At 52.7% G+C, this 19222-nt stretch overlaps 1 protein-coding gene across 1 annotated transcript; it reads left to right on the plus strand.

Annotated features, from left to right (window-relative positions):
• The first annotated feature begins 9511 nt into the window (after window positions 1-9511).
• On the plus strand, window positions 9512-16818 carry LOC102734481 (antizyme inhibitor 2-like). Its single transcript, XM_081816842.1, is given in 10 exon segments — window positions 9512-9649; window positions 10607-10780; window positions 11269-11441; window positions 12061-12195; window positions 13123-13291; window positions 13788-13935; window positions 15692-15731; window positions 15733-15775; window positions 16622-16640; window positions 16643-16818. Coding segments are annotated over 10 exon segments (1215 nt in total).
• Window positions 16819-19222: the final 2404 nt, after the last annotated feature.

The raw sequence follows: 19222 nt of genomic DNA on the forward strand, positions 1-19222 counted from the left end.
GTCATGATCCCAGGGTCCTGGGATCGAGCCCCACATCGGGCTCCTGGCTCAGCGGGGAGCCTGCTTCTCCCTCTCCCTCTGCCTCTCGTCCTGCTCATGCTCTCTCTGTATCTCTGTGTCTCAAATGAATAAATAAAATCTTTAAAAAAAAATTTTTTTTTAAGTAATCTCTACACCTAACGTGGGGCTTGAACTCACAACCCTGAGACCAAGAGTTGCATGCTCTGCTGACTGAGCCAGCCAGGCGCCCCCAACATTTTCTTTATTTTCCCAGATCTTAGCCCCTCTTGTGATTTGCTATCTCAGAAGATGAATGACGAGAAGCATCATCCGGGCAAAGAGGGGAAGAAAACCTGACTTGGAAAGAGAGCGGGAAGAATGTGTACAAAGATAATGAGATGAGAGGGAGTGTGGAAAATACATCTAGTGGAAAGAAGACTGGAGAGGAGATAATGAGAGAACCAGGACACACACTGAGGCAAGAAAGACGGTGACTGGACAAGATTAAGCAGGACCTTGTCAGCCACGTGGAGAATCCCAAATCGCTGGGAAGATTTTCAGAGGGAATGGACCATGATCGTATCTCCTCTCAGAAGAGGGCTCTCTGATTGCAGTGCAGAGCGGTTTGGAGGGCAGCCCCGAGGACATCTGACCTAGATGACAAATACAGAGAGAAGTGCAAATATGGCAAGTATGGCCCTGCCTCAGGACAGATCGAGCTCCAACTTATTCCGTGCTCCCCCTGGGGCTGCCAGAGATCTATCTTACTGTGTCCAGGGAGGCCACAGAGGAGACAGGCATCTGCTCTCTTTTTTCCAGAAGGCAACCGGAGGTCTTTTCGCTTTCCAAGGGAAGGCAGCCGTTGAGTTGCGAGCTCCAGACCCCTGCTTTGGCATCTCTGCAGGAGAAGACCTATTCAAGCCAGAAAAGAGACCTGGAAAATATCAGCCAGAGCCCTCATTGCCCCATCTATGAAAATCGAAGGTGCTGGAGCACCTTAGGGGCTCTTTGTGTGCAAAACATTGTCTTGACACTTCCTTCCGAAAGGTCATTAGCTTTCATTAGCTGCATTCGTTAGAGAACATAGCGCTGTGCGACATTTATGATTTTTTTTTAAACTTCCAATTTTCAAGAATTTCAAACTCAAAGGAGCCTCAACAGGTCAAACCTGGAGCCCTGCCATGGAGCATCTTTCCAGACCTCACAGCTCTGACATCAGCATCCCCATCAGGAGGGAAAATGGGTGAGGCATTTATGATGTGCCAGGAACCGTGCCCAGGGTTCTGTGTGTTCACACCTCATTCAACCTTCACAATAGCCCAGGGAAACAGTGGCCACATGGCCCACGGGTTCAAACCCAGGTCGCTGTGTTTTACACCAGTGACCTAGGAATCCAGGCCCTGGGGTCAGGCCCGGGTCCAAATCTGTACTGTATCAGCACAATGTGTCTTGAGCAATCCTTTTATCCTCTTTTAATTTCAATTTCCTCATCCACAAAGTGGGAACTTCCTTCTTCAATTGTCTGGATTCTTCAAAGTACCTCTTTGCTAATATTAAATTATGTAGAAACCTGCCCCAGAAACCCAGGACAGAAGTTCTGCTTGGGGTGGGGCTAGGCAGGCGGGCTCTGCTCCTCTGGGGTGCCCTCAGGCAGGAGTGAGCATGGGATGATCCCTCTGGGAGGGCTCTCTCTCCAGCCTCCCTGCAGGGTCACCCTGCGGAACCGAGTCATACCCCAAGGGAGCTCACAGCCCTGTTGGGTGTGCTGTTGAAGAAGCAGTGCGGGGGTGGGGGGCGCCTGGGTGGCTCAGTGTCTGCCTTCTGCTCAGGTCATGATCCCAGGGTCCTGGGATCGAGCCCCACATCGGGCTCCCTGCTCAGTGGGAAGCCTGTTTCTCCCTCTCCCACTCCCCACTGCTTGTGTTCCCTCTTTCGCTGTCTCACTGTCAAATAAATTAATAAAATCTTAAAAAAAAAAAAAAGAAGCAGTGGGGGGCAGTGTAGACTTTGGCTCTTGTTTTATAACCCTGGACAAATTTATAGCAGGGATCTTTAGACAGCAACAGCCTTATCAGTCCAGGAGAAAAGGGTTTGTTATGCTGACAAGGGAGGGGTGGTATATCCTGTGGGCTTGAGGTAGTCTGAGATATCTAAGTCATCCCATATGTCTTTATTACAATTCTTAGGATGCATTCTCTCCAAATCAATTCTTCGACTTTCAAATAAGAGACCATGGCTATAAAATTTTTATCTTAAGTGTACAGCTGAATAAATGAATATATATATATATACTATGCATATATACACACAGAATATATACAAAAATATATATGCCTGTATGCATGTAGGAAGATATGTACATATAAAAAAAATGAACATACAGGTTTGCCTCGCTATCTGAAAGTAGGAAGCAGAGCGTTCCTATGAAAACTTTTGTAAGCTGAAATGGTGTAAATCAAAGAAGCAATTACTGTTCATTTATATGGAAAACGTTTTGAGCATTCCCAGATCCAAAAAAATAACCTTTCTGAGGCTTTCCTGAAACCTTAGGACACATCTTGCTGACAGATGCACACACTGAATTGAGATCAAGCCCAGATGCTCCCAGACACAGCTCCGAGCTACGGAGGCGTGATGCTGAGATGCTGGGTGTAGCTCGGGGAAGGAGCTTGGCGGAACTGCTCTAGGTGAGGTCTGCCTCTGTAACTAATGTCCCCCGCAAAACAAACACCGACCAAGAAATGCCTTCTTTTCCATAAAAGCAAAATCCCCTTTGGATTTATTTTGGTTAGCGAAAACAGCTGCTAATGCAGGTCTTCCACAAAAGCGAAGTGGTAGGAGGCAAACTCCCAAAAAGCAGGGGATATCTGTGTGTGTGTGTGTGTGTGTGTGCGCCTGGGTGGCTCAGTTGGTTAAGCAACTGCCTTCGGCTCGGGTCATGATCCCAGGGTCCTGGGATCGAGTCCCGCATCGGGCTCCCGGCTCAGCGGGAAGCCTGCTTCTCCCTCTCCCACTCCCCCTGCTTGTGTTCTGCATTTCTCCGGCCCAGAACAAGATCTAAGATAGAACATTTCCAGCACCCCAGAAGGCTCCCTCACACCCCCTCTCAGGTAATAGTCTCCTGCCCAGAAGTAATGATTCTCCTATCAGCATTGATTAATTTTGCTTGTTTTTGAACTTCACGTAAATGGAATCATAAAGTATGCATGTAGTATTATTTTGGGTCTGGCTTCTTTTGCTCAACATTACATCTGTGAGAGTCAGTCACATTTCTATATTTAGCATTAGTTTGCTCTTTTTCATTGCTGTGTAGTGTTCCACAGCATAGACATGAATTTGTTTATTATTTCTATGGTTGATGGACTTTTGGAATGTTCCCAGTTTGGGCCTAGTAAAGAAACTTCTATGAATATTTTGTACATTTTTTTTAAAGTAAGCTCTATGCCCAACATGGGGCTTGAACTCATGACCCCAAGATCAAGAGCCACATGCTCCACTGACTTAGCCAACCAGGCACGTCTTTTGGTGGACACAGTTCTGTTGGGTATTTCTTATTTCTGTTGGACGCATACTCAGAAGGGGAATTGCTGAGTCATAGGGTAGGTATATGTTTAGCTTTAGTAAAGACTGCCAAATAGTTTTTCCAAGTGATTTTACCAGTTACACCCCGACCAGAAGGAATGGGAATTCCAGCTTTTCAACATCTTCAAAAACACTTGGCATTGCCAGCCTTTTTAATTTTGGCCACACTAGGGAGGAGGAGTAGAATCTCATGTGGTTTCAATTTTCATTTCTTTGGTCACTACTGGTGTTGGGCACTTTTCATACGCTTGCTGGTCATTTGGATACCGTTCACGTGTGTATGCGTGTGTGCACGCACGTGCGTGTGTGAGGTAAGGCTGTACATTTGGCCCGCATTGTAATATAGTAACTTGTATGCTCAAACTTTTATTTTAAATATTGGCTCCTTCATCTCTTTGGCTGCAAGAGATGAGAGATTCTTTATAGTTTAGTCACAGAAAGTTCTGATTCTCTGGCCATGTCTTGCGCCAACAAATTATGACTCTGAGCTTGCCATTTTATTTCTCTAAATTCTCTAGGACCATTATTAGAAGTTACTCCACCCCTGGGCGCCTGGGTGGCTCAGTCGTTAAGCGTCTGCCTTCGGCTCAGGTCATGATCTCAGGGTCCTGGGATCGAGTCCCGCATCGGGCTCCCGGCTCAGCGGGAAGCCTGCTTCTCCCTCTCCCACTCCCCCTGCTTGTGTTCCTGCTCTCACTGTCACTGTCTCTGTCTCTGTCAAATAAATAAATAAAATCTTTAAAAAAAAAAAAAAAAGAAGTTACTCCACCCCTAATACTCGTGTTCCTCATGCCTTTTGTGCCATTCCATATCAGGGAACATCGGGTCCCTTACTTTCAAGGAACTTCATTCCAATTGACAACGGGTAATAACTTAATTAACGACTGTCTCACCACTACACACCATGGCTACTGGAGTCACTTTTATAATATTAGCTAGCTCTTATTGCCTTCAGATCAGCCTGATAGAGCCTGGGTCATACTCATACATCCTGGCCGCAACGGAGTCTGGGAAAGTCCATTTCTTGCTTTCACATGGCACCGGTGTTCGAAGATGCTGGGCACCCACCGGGCATAACGAACACCCACTAGAGGGCCCACATTTCAGTTTTTAAGACAAAAAGTTTTAGGGGGCGCCTGGGTGGCTCAGTTGGTTAAGCGACTGCCTTCGGCTCAGGTCATGATCCTGGAGTCCCGGGATCGAGTCCCACATCGGGCTCCCTGCTCGGCGGGGGTCTGCTTCTCCCTCTGATCCTCTTCCCTCTTGTGCTCTCTGTCTCTCATTCTCTCTCTCTCAAATAAATAAATAAAATCTTTAAAAAAAAAAAAGACAAAAAGTTTTAGAATCTCTGGTTTAGATGATCTCGAAGGCCCCTATAATGCCAACATTATCATTATCATTAAGCAGTTTAGTGAGTTTTTACTTATTTTTTTAAAAAAGATTTATTTATTTGAGAGGGAGAGAGAGAGAGGATGAGCAGGAAGGGCAGAGGGAGAGGGTGAGAGAATCTTCAACAGATGCCGAGCTGAGCAGAGGGCCTGATGTGAGGCTCGATCCAACGACCCTGAGATCATGACCTGAGCCAAAACCAAGAGTTGGATGCTTAACCCACTGAGCCATCCAGGCGCCCCTAAATGAATATTCTTTTAAAAAACCTATTTTGAGATATAATTCACATACCATACATTTCATCCATGTAAAGTGTGCAATTTGACTGTTTTTAGTATCTTCACTGAGTGGTGCAACCATCACCACAATCGAAGGTATGAATGTTTTTGTCACTCAGAAAGAAATCCTGTACTCACTGAGTCACTCCCCATTTCATTTGGTGTCCTGTCTAAGAAACCTTGCCTAACCCAAGGTCATGAATATACTCTCACCTGGTCTTCTGAGAGTTTTATAGTTTTTGCTCTTATACTGATTAGATCTTTCATCCATGTTGAGTTAACTTTTACATATGGTGTGAGGTATGGGTTCACTTCATTCTTTTACGTGTGGATGTCCAGTTGATCCATCATTAAATAAATATTCCTCAAATATTTGTTCAACATCCATTTAGAGCGGATTTTTATGGAGGGAGGGTAAGTGTGGGCCTTTCGGTGACAGCATCCCACCCCTCTTGTCCTAAGCAGTTCAGTTCTGCCCAGACTTGCAGCCTTTCTTCAGCAAAGCAAAAGCCCACGGTTCAGCAGACCCAGCCTTTTCTGAAGCCAGGTTGATCACAAGAAGTGACTACATGATTATAACCTCACTCCAAATGATCTACCAAAGTGTGATTTCCAGTCTCATACTGAGGTTTGGTAAGACTCAGTTTTCTTCTCCGGCTTTCTTTCTCTCCTCTCATTTTCCGGTGTTGTGGTACCTCAGCAGCTGAGCTGGTTGGTCCACCCTTGAATCTGACCCTGACCAAATGATTCCTGGAAGCAACAGGAAGCATGATTTCAACATCCTCCAGGGTGATAGAAGGGTGTTTCCGGCAAAGGGAGCACCTGTGCCCAAGAGAGCAAGTCGCTGCAGCTTTGGAGAGAGGGTCAGGGACAACCTGGGTGGTGTCTGTAGCTGGAGAGACAAGGAGATGGACAAGGAGCCTCCTTCAGGGTTGTGTACGTGGTAGGGAAAGGGAGGCTGGCAAAGGAACGGAATGGAATGACTTTCCCTCTCCAAGGGTCTAGCTGGGTCTAGATTGGGTCTGGATTGGGTGATCATCTTATTAGAGGGGCTTTTTGGGCTCTGGATGCCACACTCTGCCCCTCCATTTTCACGCCCGTAATAGCAGGCTAATACTTGACATGTATCAGCTTTGGAGCCCAGGGAAATTCCTGTGTCCCTCCTTCCGTCGACTGCACTCCTTTCTATCCCTCCAGGGGCCAGACTTGTTCCCCTCTCTGAGCCTTTGCACTAGCTGCCACCTACGCCTGGAATGTTCTTCCCTGGTGCTTGGCCTGGCTGGCACCTACTCATCCTCGAGGGTTCAGTTAAATGTCTCTACTTCTCAGAAGCCTCTGACCCCCTGCGCTCATCCTGGGCCTCCTGGCCTCCAGACCCCTTCTCTGTCCCACCCCTTCTCTGTTTTGTCTCCTAGGGGACTGGCTTCCAGCAGAGATCAGCCACTGGGGGCCCTGGCAGGAGACTGGGAGACCATGGGAAAAGCCAGGGTATGTTTCCCCCTCCCCTCTGTCCCAGGTAGCTTCCTAGGTAGCAGCTTCGTGTCTGCAGTTCCAGCTTCCATACAGTGACCCCAGGCCCTGGTTTGGGGGGCACCCCTTCTTCCTTTGGAGACAACTTCTTGCCAAGATCCGCTTGCGTCACTCTCCCCTGTCTGGCCCTCAGCATCTTCTTCACCTGTGGAAACCATTCTCTGCATTCAATTGTCTTGTAAATAGTTGAAGTGGTCTTTCTTTTCCTGGTTAGACCCTAACCGATATCTCTCCCAAGCTAAATTGTACCCCCCGAATTCTTGTTGAATTCAAGGGACACAGAGACTTTCTCCTCAAGCTGCCCCGCAGGTGGAAAGACCGAGGGGTCCTTCTTCCCAGTTCTTTCTGGTTCTGATGGGGCTCTGATGGTCCCCCCATCAGCAGGAGTCTGAGCAGCACCTGTGGGCCTGTTATTTCGAGCTGGCCTTGGTAGGTGAGTTACCCTGGCTGGTGGGACGTAGGGAGGTGTTCCTCGTTGGGCTCCCCTATTTCATGGCAGTCTGGGAAGGTCAGCTCTCTCTGTATGGATTTACCTGGAGCCAACAAGTTGGGGTCAGACAGGTGGCCCTGTAGCAGGGCAAGCTGTTCCTGCCGCAGGCTGACATTGGGCAGGTGACTACCGGAGCGTCTCGTCCATCTTAATCCAGGTACAGAGCTTGTCCTGGGGTTAAGGTTGCATTCCCTCAGGGATTGCCTGCCTGGGGTAGATTCCTGTTGTCCCATGTCCCACAAATATGTAGCTGGGGAGAAGCCGCCTCATGAGCTGTTATGAATCACCCACATTAAGTATGTCACATAATTTATTTAGGGCTTAGTACTCTTGGCTGTTGCTGGGTTGTCCTCAGGATTCCTAGAATGTGCTGGCCCTTTGCTAAACTCTTCGTAGGTGTCCTCTCATTTCATCCTCATGCTCACGCTGTGACGCAGAGGTGGCCGTCACCCCCCATCTTGCAGATGATGAACTTGAGGTTCTAGAGGGGAGGCCACCTGCCCAGTCATAGAGCGTGTAAGAAGCTGAGCTGGAAGTTGCTTCTACCCCGAATCAGTCTGGGGCGGGAGTGGGCAGGGGTCTCTAAAAAAGCCATGGACTTTACCATCTTGTTTGGAATCACAGATCTCCCCCGACACCCACCATTTTATGGAATTCACGAGGCCTCTAGAGGTTATGGGATTAGCTCCCCGACCTCCTCAAATCCAGGCTCTTCCTGTTGTCCCTTCCTAGATGCTTAAGCCCCCAGAGCCTGGGAGAGATGGGGTAAGGGTTGGAGCACTGGCTCCCCGCTGGGAGGTGGGCAAGGGGGGAGGTCTCAGGCAACAAGAACGTGGGGCAGGGCAGGCAGAGAAGTCGGGCAGTAGTGGGCTCCCCGCTGGCCTTCCTTCTGGGTCACAGCACGGAGGTGGGGTGTAAGCAGGAGGCAAGAGCTGACATCCCAGAGGTGGGGAAGCTCCAAGGTGGTGGCTTCAGCCTGGGAGGGTCAGCAGGTGACCTGGTGAAACCTCAGAAGGCTACATAGAGAGGGAGGGTGGGGAGATGGTAGGGGAAAGGATGTGCCTGGACACCAAGTGATGCAGATGGTCTCACCTTTCCATTCAGAGAAACTTCCAGTGAGACATTTAAATGTGTGGTGGAGAGCAGAGACGCAGCACTGGGAGAAACCAGCTCATGGTCTGAGGCAGTTGGAACCGGCTCCTGATTGAAGTCGGAGGTCCTGGTTTGCTCCCGTTTCTCCCTCCAGGTCTACTGAGTCATCTGAAGATCTTTGGGTCCCACGGTTTCCCATCTGTGAAGTGGGAATGGTGGATGACAGGGTTTGCAGGGTCCCTCTACTCTGATCCTCGCTGATGTTCACTTATAACAGGAGTCTGACCTCACCCTGCGGGCTGCCATGTGGGTGACCTAGTAGGGCTTGTTCTCCAGACCTGAGACGTTGAGGTTGGGAGGGAGAGCCCCTGAGCTCCGGGCTGAGCTCTGAACTTCCTGCAGGGATTTACCCGAAGTCCAGGACACCACAGATCCCAGTCCCCTGTGCTGTGCCTGAAGAAGCAGGTCGTGATGGACACCAGGTGAGTCTGGTTGTGGAGTGGGGACCATGGGTGCCATCCTAACTGCTGAAACAGATAGACAGACTCTGGCTGCAGGCTTCCCTCACTTCGGTCTCAGGGGTGTGTGGCCAACAGTGGGTCCAGTGGCTGCTCTAGGGAGCTCAAGTGCAAGTCCTAGCCCGGCCACTGACCACTTGGTGACCTTGGGCAAGTCTCCTCCCTTCTCTGAGCCTCCTGTCCCTGTGTGTAAAATGGGGATGCTGGACTAGATCATGTCCTAGGCCCTAACTGTAAGTCTCATAATCTGAAGATCTTGAACTCCTTGATTATCCTTTCTGTGCGTCTACTTTCTCACTTGTGAATGGGGACATGTGTGTGAAGGAGCCTAGAAAAGGATGCCAACCCTCTATTCCATATGCACGGTGTGTGCAGCTTGCTTGGTCTCCCACCATGTCTCTGAAGTAGGCTGGACCAGGCCAGTGGCCCATCCTACAGATGGGAAAACTCACTAGGGCTCCATGGAGCTCTCTGGGTGAATGGGAGAGCTGAGGACTGGCAGGCCCCCGGGGAACTTTGGCCCCTGGGACTTGCAGGGAGCTGGGAGAAAGGAGGAGGCCAGATCCTTAGAGCAAAACCTTTCCAGGACACTGGAACCGTGCCTGCTGGAGGGAGCTGTTGGAGTGTCGGGGATGAGCATCCCCCTTGGGAACCTGAAGGGGAATCAAGGCACCCTTGGAAGCATGTGGCCAGAGGAGCTCATCCCGCTGGGGCCTGGGGAATCTGCCTGGCACGTGGTCCTGAAGAAGATCCAGGAGCTCTCTGATTCAGTACGGAGGGAGAGGGAGGGAGGGTGGGGGTGGAAGGGAGTAGGGAGCAGAGAGGGTGAGTCTCAGTCCCTACTTTGGTGGACAAGAAATAAGACTTTCTGTTTCGTGGTTCTATAGCTCCGTTTACTAGGTCTTATTCCAAGGCTCAGTTCTGCTGGGGGTCATGGAATAGTTTCTCTGACCCCTTCTCATACCTCCCATCACCCCGTGGAATTGTAATTGCCCGGTGCCAGGCTGTGTAGCGGAGGGTTGGAGCGGTCTTGTCCCCGCTTTGATCTACAAAGATCATTGTTGCCCTTACGTCTCCCTGTTTAAAGAGTTAGAAGATCTGGGGTCAGATCCTGTCTTTGCCCCGTACTCGCTGCATGACCTTGAGCCAGTGACTTCCTATTTCTTTCTTCTTTTTTTTTTTTAAAGATTTTATTTATTCATTTGAGAGAGAGAGAGAATGAGAGACAGAGAGCATGAGAGGGAGGAGGGTCAGAAGGAGAAGCAGACTCCCCACCGAGCAGGGAGCCCGATGCGGGACTTGATCCCAGGACTCCAGGACCATGACCCGAGCCGAAGGCAGTTGCTCAACCAACTGAGCCACCCAGGTGCCCCGAGAGCTCACTTCTTTTTTTTTTTTTTAAAGATTTTATTTATTTATTTGAGAGAGAGAGAATGAGAGAGAGCACATGAGAGGGGGGAGGGCCAAAGGGAGAAGCAGACTCCCCGCCGAGCAGGGAGCCCAATGCGGGACTCGATCCAGCGACTCCAGGATCATGACCTGAGCCGAAGGCAGTCGCTTAACCAACTGAGCCACCCAGGCGCCCCAATGTGACTTCCTATTTCTGAGCCCTTGTTGTCCCATCTATAAAATGGCACTAGCACAGTACCGACCGCACAAGGTCATTGTGAAGACTAAGTGAGGCACCCACCACCCAGCCTCCCCTCCCTCTTTCCCGGCGCTGGCAGGACCACCAAGAGCCCTTCGTGGTCACCAGCCTGGGCGTGCTGGCCAGCCGCCGTCAGGCCTTCTGCCGCGCCCTGCCGCGGGTCTCACCCTTCTACGCCGTGAAGTGCAGCAACAGCACCTGGGTGCTGCGCGTCCTGGCCACCCTGGGCACCGGCTTTGACTGTGCCAGCCAGGTGAGCCTGTGCCCGCTGCCGGGGGCCTCTTCGCGGGCCTGACACTTCCTGGGGGCAGGAGGCCAGCCGCCGGGGATCTTGGAGTGGGGCCCACGGCACCTAGGACAGTGGCCGAGACAGGAAATACTCACTTGATTTTGAAGGAAGAAATGAATGAACTATGGGGGGTCGACCTGCCGCTGGGCCGCGTGACTCGGGCAGGCAACGGGAGCCAGTGAGTGGAAGGGCACAGGCTTTGAGCCACAGGCCCCGTTCCTGTCCCGGCACAGTCATTTCACACACACCGCAGGTTCTTCCTCTTTAAATGGGGCCAACTCTGCTTTCCTGAGAGTCATCCAGAAGCCTAAGTGGCGCAGATGTGCCCAGCGCAGTGCGAGGTGCAGAGGAGGGATTCAGCCAAGGGCAGCCCTTTGTGCTCATGCCCCAGTTTCTGGCCCCGGAGGGCTGGGGTGGGGAGCAAGCCCCTGGCGCGGTCCCCCCCATGCCAGGTGGAGCTGGAGCAGGGGCTGCGCCTGGGCGTCGCCCCCTCGCGCATCATCGATGCCAACCCCTGCAAGCCTGTCTCCCACATCCAGTACGCTGCCCGCCACGGGGTGCGGCTCCTGACCTTTGACAGTGAGGAGGAGCTGAGCAAGGTGGCCCAGCACCACCCCAAGGCCAGGTGAGACCAGGGGGGTGGGGCAGGCAGGTGCAAACAGATGGGCCGAGGGACAGCAAGCCTGGGGCCTCTGCCAGTGGAGTTGGGTCTCTGCAACCAGATGAAGGTGGTCCCATGGGGTGACCTGGGAGAGGTTCAAGGAGCAGAGTACAAGCATTTGGGTCAGTGGGCCCAGTGACTTCCCTGGTGCACATCGGTGCCGAAGAAATACCGCTTATATCTGCATAGACACTGGGCGGAGCCTGGCATTAGGAGGCCTAGGGTCCCGCGACCTCATGGAAAAAGCACTCACACTGGAGTCAGGTAGACCAGGGTTCATGTTTCAGATTCATGAGCACATGCTGTGTGGTCTTGGGAAAGTTATTTAACATCGCTGATCCTGTAATCTGGAGGCCTACAGAAGGTGTATGTATAATTTTATCATTTTCCTGCTTTTTCTTGCCTGGGCAGAAGTCTCTAAGTGGTGAGTGTTTTCGTTCCTTTTGGACTCAGCAGCTGGAGGAACTAGGCAGGGACAGGTGGGAAGGTGGAGAAAGATTGGGGACAGGGGGGCGGGTGAAGCATCCAGGCCTCGGGGCTCACGTGTCTAAAAACCCCTGGCATCTTTCGCACCCTCTCCCAGGCTGGTCCTCCGGCTGTGGGCCCAGGACAGCGAGAGCACGTTCCCCCTGAGCGCCAAGTTCGGGGCCATCCTGGAGGTGTGTGAACATCTGCTCAAGCCAGCCACGGCCCTGGGGTTGGCAGTGGTTAGAGCCAGGTGAGAGTGCTGGTTTTCCCTGCCCGAGAAGCACAGGTCCTGGTGTTCACTGCCAATCTCCAGTCTTTGCCCTCTGGTCAGCCGTGGCCCCTCTGGGCCTCAAGATACTCCATTTGTCCTCAGCAAAGAAGCTGGGTCTTATCTGGGACTAGGGCAGGGCAAGCAAGGCACCCACCTTGGGTGAAAAATGTAAGGGGATGCCAAAAAACTTAGTACTCTAGACAATAACATCTTAATACAGTATTTTAAATTAAAACTCAAGATTAATGCAAAAACCCATGATGAGGAAAATATCAAAATTTTAAATTAAGACAGGATTGGAATTCCTGACTTTTCCTTTTGTCCTGAAGTCCAATCACTGTTACCAATTTTACTTTTATTTAAAATTTCTGTGTTTCATTCGTTGGGGATGTTTTTGCATCAATTTTGCTTCTTAAAAACATTGCATTAAATGCTATTTATCTTGATGGCTCAGTATTTTGGCACCCCCTTAAATTTTGCACCTGAGCCGAGGGCCTCCCCCTGCCCCCCGCTACACGGCCCGGATTGGCTCCTCAGCCCGCCTACTTGCGGGAGTGTGGGGGGGGGCTGGGATTTGGGGTTCTGATCACACGCCCTCTAAGGAGGGGAAGGGGAACCCTGCAACCGAGGCACTGGGAGGCGGCAGCCCAGAGAAGTGACTGCCGTACGACCGTGAGCACCCCAACTCAAGGCCGATCACGGGCAATGTGTGCATCTCCGCGGACCCCCACACGTATATCCAGGGGTGCGTGTTTGTGCGGGCCGCCGTAGTCACGTGTGTCCCCGTGTGTGTATCCGTACTGGTCTCCACATTTTACCCGTGTTGGCGTTTCGGAATGTCTCCCTTCTTACTGACCCTTACGTTCCCGTGTGTGTTTCTCCACACGTCACGTGACCTGCGTCCAGCTTCCTCGTGGGCTCGAACTGCCAGACGGTGAGCGCCTTCACCCAGGCCCTGGCTGACTGTCGGCGCGTGTTCGAGATGGGCCTCCTGGACATCGGAGGGGGCTTCCCGGGAGAGGAGGGCTGCGAGCCTAAGAGGTCAGAGAGGAGGACCAGGGGGAGCCTGGGCTGGGTTCGGGGGACGGTGTGCAAGTGCTTGCATGTAGGGGGAGCTCTTGTAACTGAGTCAGGTGCATGCATGTAGCTGGGATGTGTCTTTGTTGTGAGGTCTTTGTCTGACTCAGTGCACATGGCCTGTGGGCACATGCGAGCATGTGTGAACGTCTGGCTCCATGTCTGTCTTTAGACGTGTTACTTGATGTCCCTGAGCTGCAGTCAGGTAGAAGCTCCCTGTGCCCCCCATCCAGGGACCATCCCATCTTTGCTGACCATGTATTGGTTTCAGTGGCTGGGAATTCAGACATCTCAGGGTGCTACAGCCTGTACCCCTGCTGTGTGTCCTTGGGCAAGTGACTTCCCCTCTCTGGGCCACAGTTTCTGTTTCCTCCCTAGTAAAGTGGGGATGATAACACCTCCCCACTGTGCTATTATGGAAACGAAGAGGGATGGTGCAGGTAAAGCCCCGACATAGGGACTGGTCATATCAGGGTCTGGGTCTGTCCCTGCAGATGGCGAGGGTGATCAATGCTGTCCTGGCCCAGGACCTCCCCGTGGGGAGCGGCGTGGAGATCATCGCGGAGCCCGGACGCTTCTTCGCGGGGTCTGTCTGCATGGCGGCTGTCAACCTCATTGCCAAGAAGGCTGTGCTGGAGTCTGGTGGGTGGGCCAGCACTGGGGGGAAGGGGGGGAGGGCACTGTGCAGACGTCGCTGGGCCCTGGGGAAGAGGATGGACGGAGGGTCTGGGCTCCTCCCCTGGTGCCTAATTAGTGAGAGGCAAGCTGTGAATCAGGAATAAGAATGAACCTGTTAGTATCACTATTGTGTCGTTCTCAAGTACACTGGGAGGTAGAGAGAGCCAAGACAAAGTCCTTTACCCTTCCTGAGCCGCCCATGAATTTAGATCACATTTATGGAGGCAAAGTCACAGAATACAGCTCATGAGGCCACAGACACCACTGTGCTCCCGACGTGCATTTGAAATTCTTCCAGAAAGTGCTTTCTAACAGGTGCAGATTCTTACAATGAAATATACACTGAGTCAATACAAATTCTTACAACAAATATAAGAAGGCCACATTGTCGTTGTTGTGGCCTAAAGGTTAAGGGTGACATCTAGAGGGTTGGAAACCTTTTGACAACTGAAGTTGACCATCATGGGAGAGTTATTAGATTGTTATTTTTGCAGCAGGAGTGGGGTGGGGTGGCTGTTCTTACACAGTGAACGAACCAGAAACTCGATTTCATGATGAGATGGAGAGTACGAATAGATCTCACCACTCTGTTCTGTGGCTCTGTGATAACTGACATAAAAATATTTATAAATCCCGGTAATCTCCTCCCTTATCCTTGTTGTGCTGGCCCACACAGCTTTTAATCCCAAAGGTGCTCGTGTCAACTGATTTCATTTCCCCACAAAGTGTGTGGTTAAAGAATTTTGGGATACGCAGCACAGGATTTTAGCCATCCATTTAACGGAAGTCCAAGTTATAAGTGTTTGGGGCTTATTATTTTTATTTCCACAATAATAAGAGCTGCTAATAATTAAGTATTCTGTGGGAAATACCTATTTTGTCTCATTTCTCTCAACAATCCTAGGGGGTAGTTTTGGGTCATTCCCATGTTACAGGTGGGAATACTGAGGCTCAGGGAGAGGAAGGAATTTGTCCACACAGCACGGTGAGTTAGGGGTGTAGCAGGGCCCCCCATTTGCCTGGCTGAAACGCTGGTCACTCGCTGAGCTCTCGGCCTTGAGGATGTCATGGCGAAGTGGCTTAGGACACCCGGGGCCGGGGTCCCTGGAGACAGGATCGGTAATGGCAGCTGTGGGGCAGGGGAGGAGATGGGGTGACTGACACCAGGGAGAAGACAGTGGAGAGAAGACCCAGAGGGGGGAAAAAACAATATTCAGAAAGATGTGAGTATCTAAGTGGTAGCTGGAATGCCTGTGTATAACCCTGAGTTCAGATTCAAAAAGCAATATTCTGCAGACTAAGTGGTTGCAAAGAAACTGGCTTGGTAGTAGGACATGGGCACTGTCCCAAAGGGAGCAGTTTTTACTCACAGTTCCCTAGAAACAGGGGACCTGGCGTGCCTCGTGGGGCCCGGGGGGAAGCACGCAGGTGGGGCAGGGGCAGAAGGATCGAGCAAAAAGCCAGGGTGAGAGACTCCAGTGTGGTTTTCGAGGGCAGGAAGGGGTGAGGTAGGTAAGCTGGCTGGGCAGAGGGAACAGCGGGACCCCAGACAGGCCCCAACCTGGTATGGGGTCAGGAAGACTCCTGGAGCAGAGAGCAGGAGTTCTCCGGCCCCGGGCCGCGGACTGGGGCCCCTCTGGAGGGTTCCACGCTTGGGCTTGGAGGGTCGGTGCTGAGACTGGCCACGCGCACCTCAGTGCTGCCCTCTCCCCGCTCCCAGGAGGCCACCGGAAGCTGGTGTACTACCTCAGTGAGGGCCATCTTCCTCAGGGAGGCTGTCCCCAGGATGCCCCTTGTGGTGAAGGTAAGGGGGCCCCATGTGGCTCAGGGACTCCTAGTCTCTGAGGCCGCTGCCTACAGCCCCCAGTCCTGAGAGGTGGGGATCGCCGTGGCAGGCGGGGAGGTGAAGGAGCTCCGACTGTCGATGGCTTTGAAGATCGCCACACCACGTGCGTGTTCAGGGACACGCACACGGGTGCCCTGTGTACCTGCATGTGCACTTCTGTGGGGGGGGGCCGGCTGACGTACAGGTAGGTGGGTGTACAGGTACGTGAGTCTGTAGGTGTGCGTGTGCATCTGTTCGGCTCTGTGTGTTTCCATGTGCATCTCTGCACGCACGCGTTGTGTTTCCAGAATCCTTGAATGCTGGCGGTGTGGGAGACTTAGGAAGGAGAGATTCTCAAACTTAGCTCCACATTAGATCACCTGGGGAGCTTTAAGAGTCCCTTATGCCCAGGTGATGCCCCAGACCACTGAAATTGGAATCCCAAGTGGGTTGAAAGCCTGGCCTCAGGCCTTTGTGAAAACTCCCCAGGTGATCCCGATGGGCCGCCAAGTGTGAGGCAGGTATGTTGAGTGACAGTTGAATAAAATCCTCCCATTGTGTAGGGGAAAACCGAGACCCCATCTGTGCCTGGGCAGGGCGGGGCTGCGTCACTAGACTGTAAACCCCATGAGGGCAGGGTTGAGCACAGTGCCCAGCACATGTGGACCGCTCGCTCCTTGGTCACCGTGGGTGGCTGTTAAGTGTCCGTGTGGGTGCCTTTCCTGCTGGGGCCCTGCGGGCGTGCCCGGCTGGCCCCGGGGCGTGGGCTGGGGGGACCCACTGGGGCTCTTCCTTCTCTGAGTCCCTGCTCTTTGCTCCCTGCAGGAGTTCGGCTCAGAGCCGCCTCCTTCCCCTGTACCCTCTACGGTCCCACATGTGATGCCTTTGACAAGCTCTTCCTAGGGGAGTTGCGGATGCCCGAGCTGGATGTGGGAGACTGGCTTTTCTTTCCCTCCATGGACACTTACACCTCCACCATGAGCTCCACCTTCAATGGCTTCCTGCCTGCCTCCGTCTGCTAGGCCATGGAGCCCGGGCTCAGGTGTCCGCAGGGGGAGACAAGGGGCAGGGCATGGAGGGGATCGCAGCAGGATCTGAGTTTGGCAAGGAGAATGTGGCTAAGCTGTGCAGCCCCAGGCCCAAGAAATACCCTGCTCCCCCCACCGGCCCCAGCAAAGCCCAAAGTGTCTGACCGACCTTTGACGCTGGCCTCTGCCTTTGGTGCTGACCCTGTCATAGCTGCTCCCTGGGTAAGTCCAAGGTAGCCCCCCTGGATGGCTCTGCCGGCTCTGAGGTGTGCACACCTTTGAGGACAGAATCAGGCAGCCCTGTGGCCCCGGCTGACCCTCAGCCCCTTGGCCAGGCCCCCACTCTGCTGTGTTTGCCACTGCTCCCCAGTTTCCTTCTCAGATGTCCCCTCCCTACCGGCTTCAGGGTCTCTCACAGGCTCGGGCCCAGGGTCCCCCCTCTGCCCAGCCTAGGGCTCTGTCCCCGAGGTGGGGAGCGGGGGAGGGTCTCTAGAACCTTTCTTTACTGGCACATCCTTCCCACAGGAGCTTGCTGGGGACAGCACCTTAGGTTGGGAGGCGACCGTGGAAGTGCTCCAGACGCCTTGGTATGCCACATGGGGAAACGCAGTGGGGGGGGGAGGCAGAGAGGTCTGAGTGCTTCTGAGTGTGACGAGGCAACTTCCAAGGTTCAAAACGTTTTCTCCCAAAGTGGGCCTGACTGAAGTCTAGGTTAGCTCCTCAGGCAGCCGCCCCCACGCTCCCTGCTCCTTACCCCCCAGACCCTGGGCGGGGAGGGCTGATAGCCTTATGTCCTGACAGCCTGTGCCCCCCGAAGGCTATGTCCCGGACATGAGGCGGCCTGCACGGACCAGTACCTTCCTTTCGTTCAGTTAGTGACCCCTGTGCCGAGCAGGAAGGTCTGCGTGAGCTACGGCGCCCACTCTCGTGGTGAGAATACTGGCTCAGACGGGCCGGGAGTGACTCCAGGCTCCCCCACATGCCCACAGGGGTGTCAGTGCCTTGGTTTCCCCTCGGGTATTTGTATCCCCCTCACTGGGTTGTTCAGAGGAGTAAGTCCAATAATGCAAATCGTCAAGCAAGTTCAGTTCACGTCCAGGGCCCTGCCTCCGGCTGCCCCTGGTCCCAGGCCTGGCCCACTCAGAGAACCCCCCCCACTGCCCCAGGGTCTGGGGGTCCTCAGGGAGCAGACATAGCCTCTGGCCACACAGCTAATGGGCCAGCCCTGGGGGTGCGCCGACCTGACCTCAGTCTTAGAAGCCTCCAGGCTGGGAGGTTGGAAGGACAAGTGTGAAAACAACCAAGTCCAAAATAGGATGGACGCTACTGTGTGTCCTCCATAGGCATGCTAAAACTTTAAAAACAGTATTTGGGGGGCGCCTGGGTGGCTCAGTCGTTAAGCGTCTGCCTTCGGCTCAGGTCATGATCCCAGGGTCCTGGGATCGAGCCCCGCATCGGGCTCTCTGCTCGGCGGGAAGCCTGCTTCTCCCTCTTCCATTCCCCCTGCTTGTGTTCCCTCTCTCGCTGTCTCTCTCTCTCTGTCAAAATAAATAAATAAAATCTTTACAAAAAATAAAAAATAAAAATAAATAAATAAAAAATAAAAACAGTATTTGGGGAGCTCTGAGCTCGAAAAGAAAACAGTCCTACAGCGAAGGAAGTTGGCAGAGGCGAGGGCAGGGACATGTCAGGATGACTACCCACATTCCTTCGGCAGGTGAGGGTCCAGAGGCCGAAGCCGCCCACCTCCTGTGTCCTTGTTAAGCTTCTCCGTTCGCTGACCCCCAGCCTCTGCGATGGTCCTCCCCGTCCGCCAGAGTCAGCCCCACCCATCTTGCTGCTGCCTCCTCAGCTCAGCTAACACCAGAGGACTCTCCCAGCACCCCAGGACTAAGGAGAATTGTCCCCCAGATACGTGAGAAGGGTTGGGCTCTGGGGGCCACCCCAGAAGTCTCAGACAGCCTGCAGCCTGTTCCCAATTCACCTCTTCCCAGTGCCTGAAAATTGGGGGTGGAAACATCTACCCCAACCGCCCCGCCCCCCAAAGTATCTGGAAGCACAAACATAAGTGGGCTTTAGGGAAGATATAAAGAGATGTTGGTGTGTTTTGTGTTCTGTGCTTTGCCCTCTGATGCTGTAACTGTGGTTGTCCATCCATTCATCTATTCATATCCACTGATCCCTCCATCCCTCCATCCATCCACCCATCCCTCCATCCATCCACCCCTCTCTCCAATCACTCAGCAGAAATCTGAGGGCCTAGTGTGTGCCTGGCACTGTTCTAGGCCCAGGTAACACACAATGAAAATCCAGGCTCGTGGAGCTTACCTTCCAGTTGGGAAAAGAGACAGCATAAACAAGCACATACATATATAACAAAGTACACGCTGTGAGGAAA

This window comes from Leptonychotes weddellii, chromosome 4 (assembly GCF_054177405.1).
Source record: "Leptonychotes weddellii isolate Sample4059 chromosome 4, ASM5417740v2, whole genome shotgun sequence".
NCBI classification, from domain to species: Eukaryota; Metazoa; Chordata; class Mammalia; order Carnivora; family Phocidae; genus Leptonychotes; species Leptonychotes weddellii.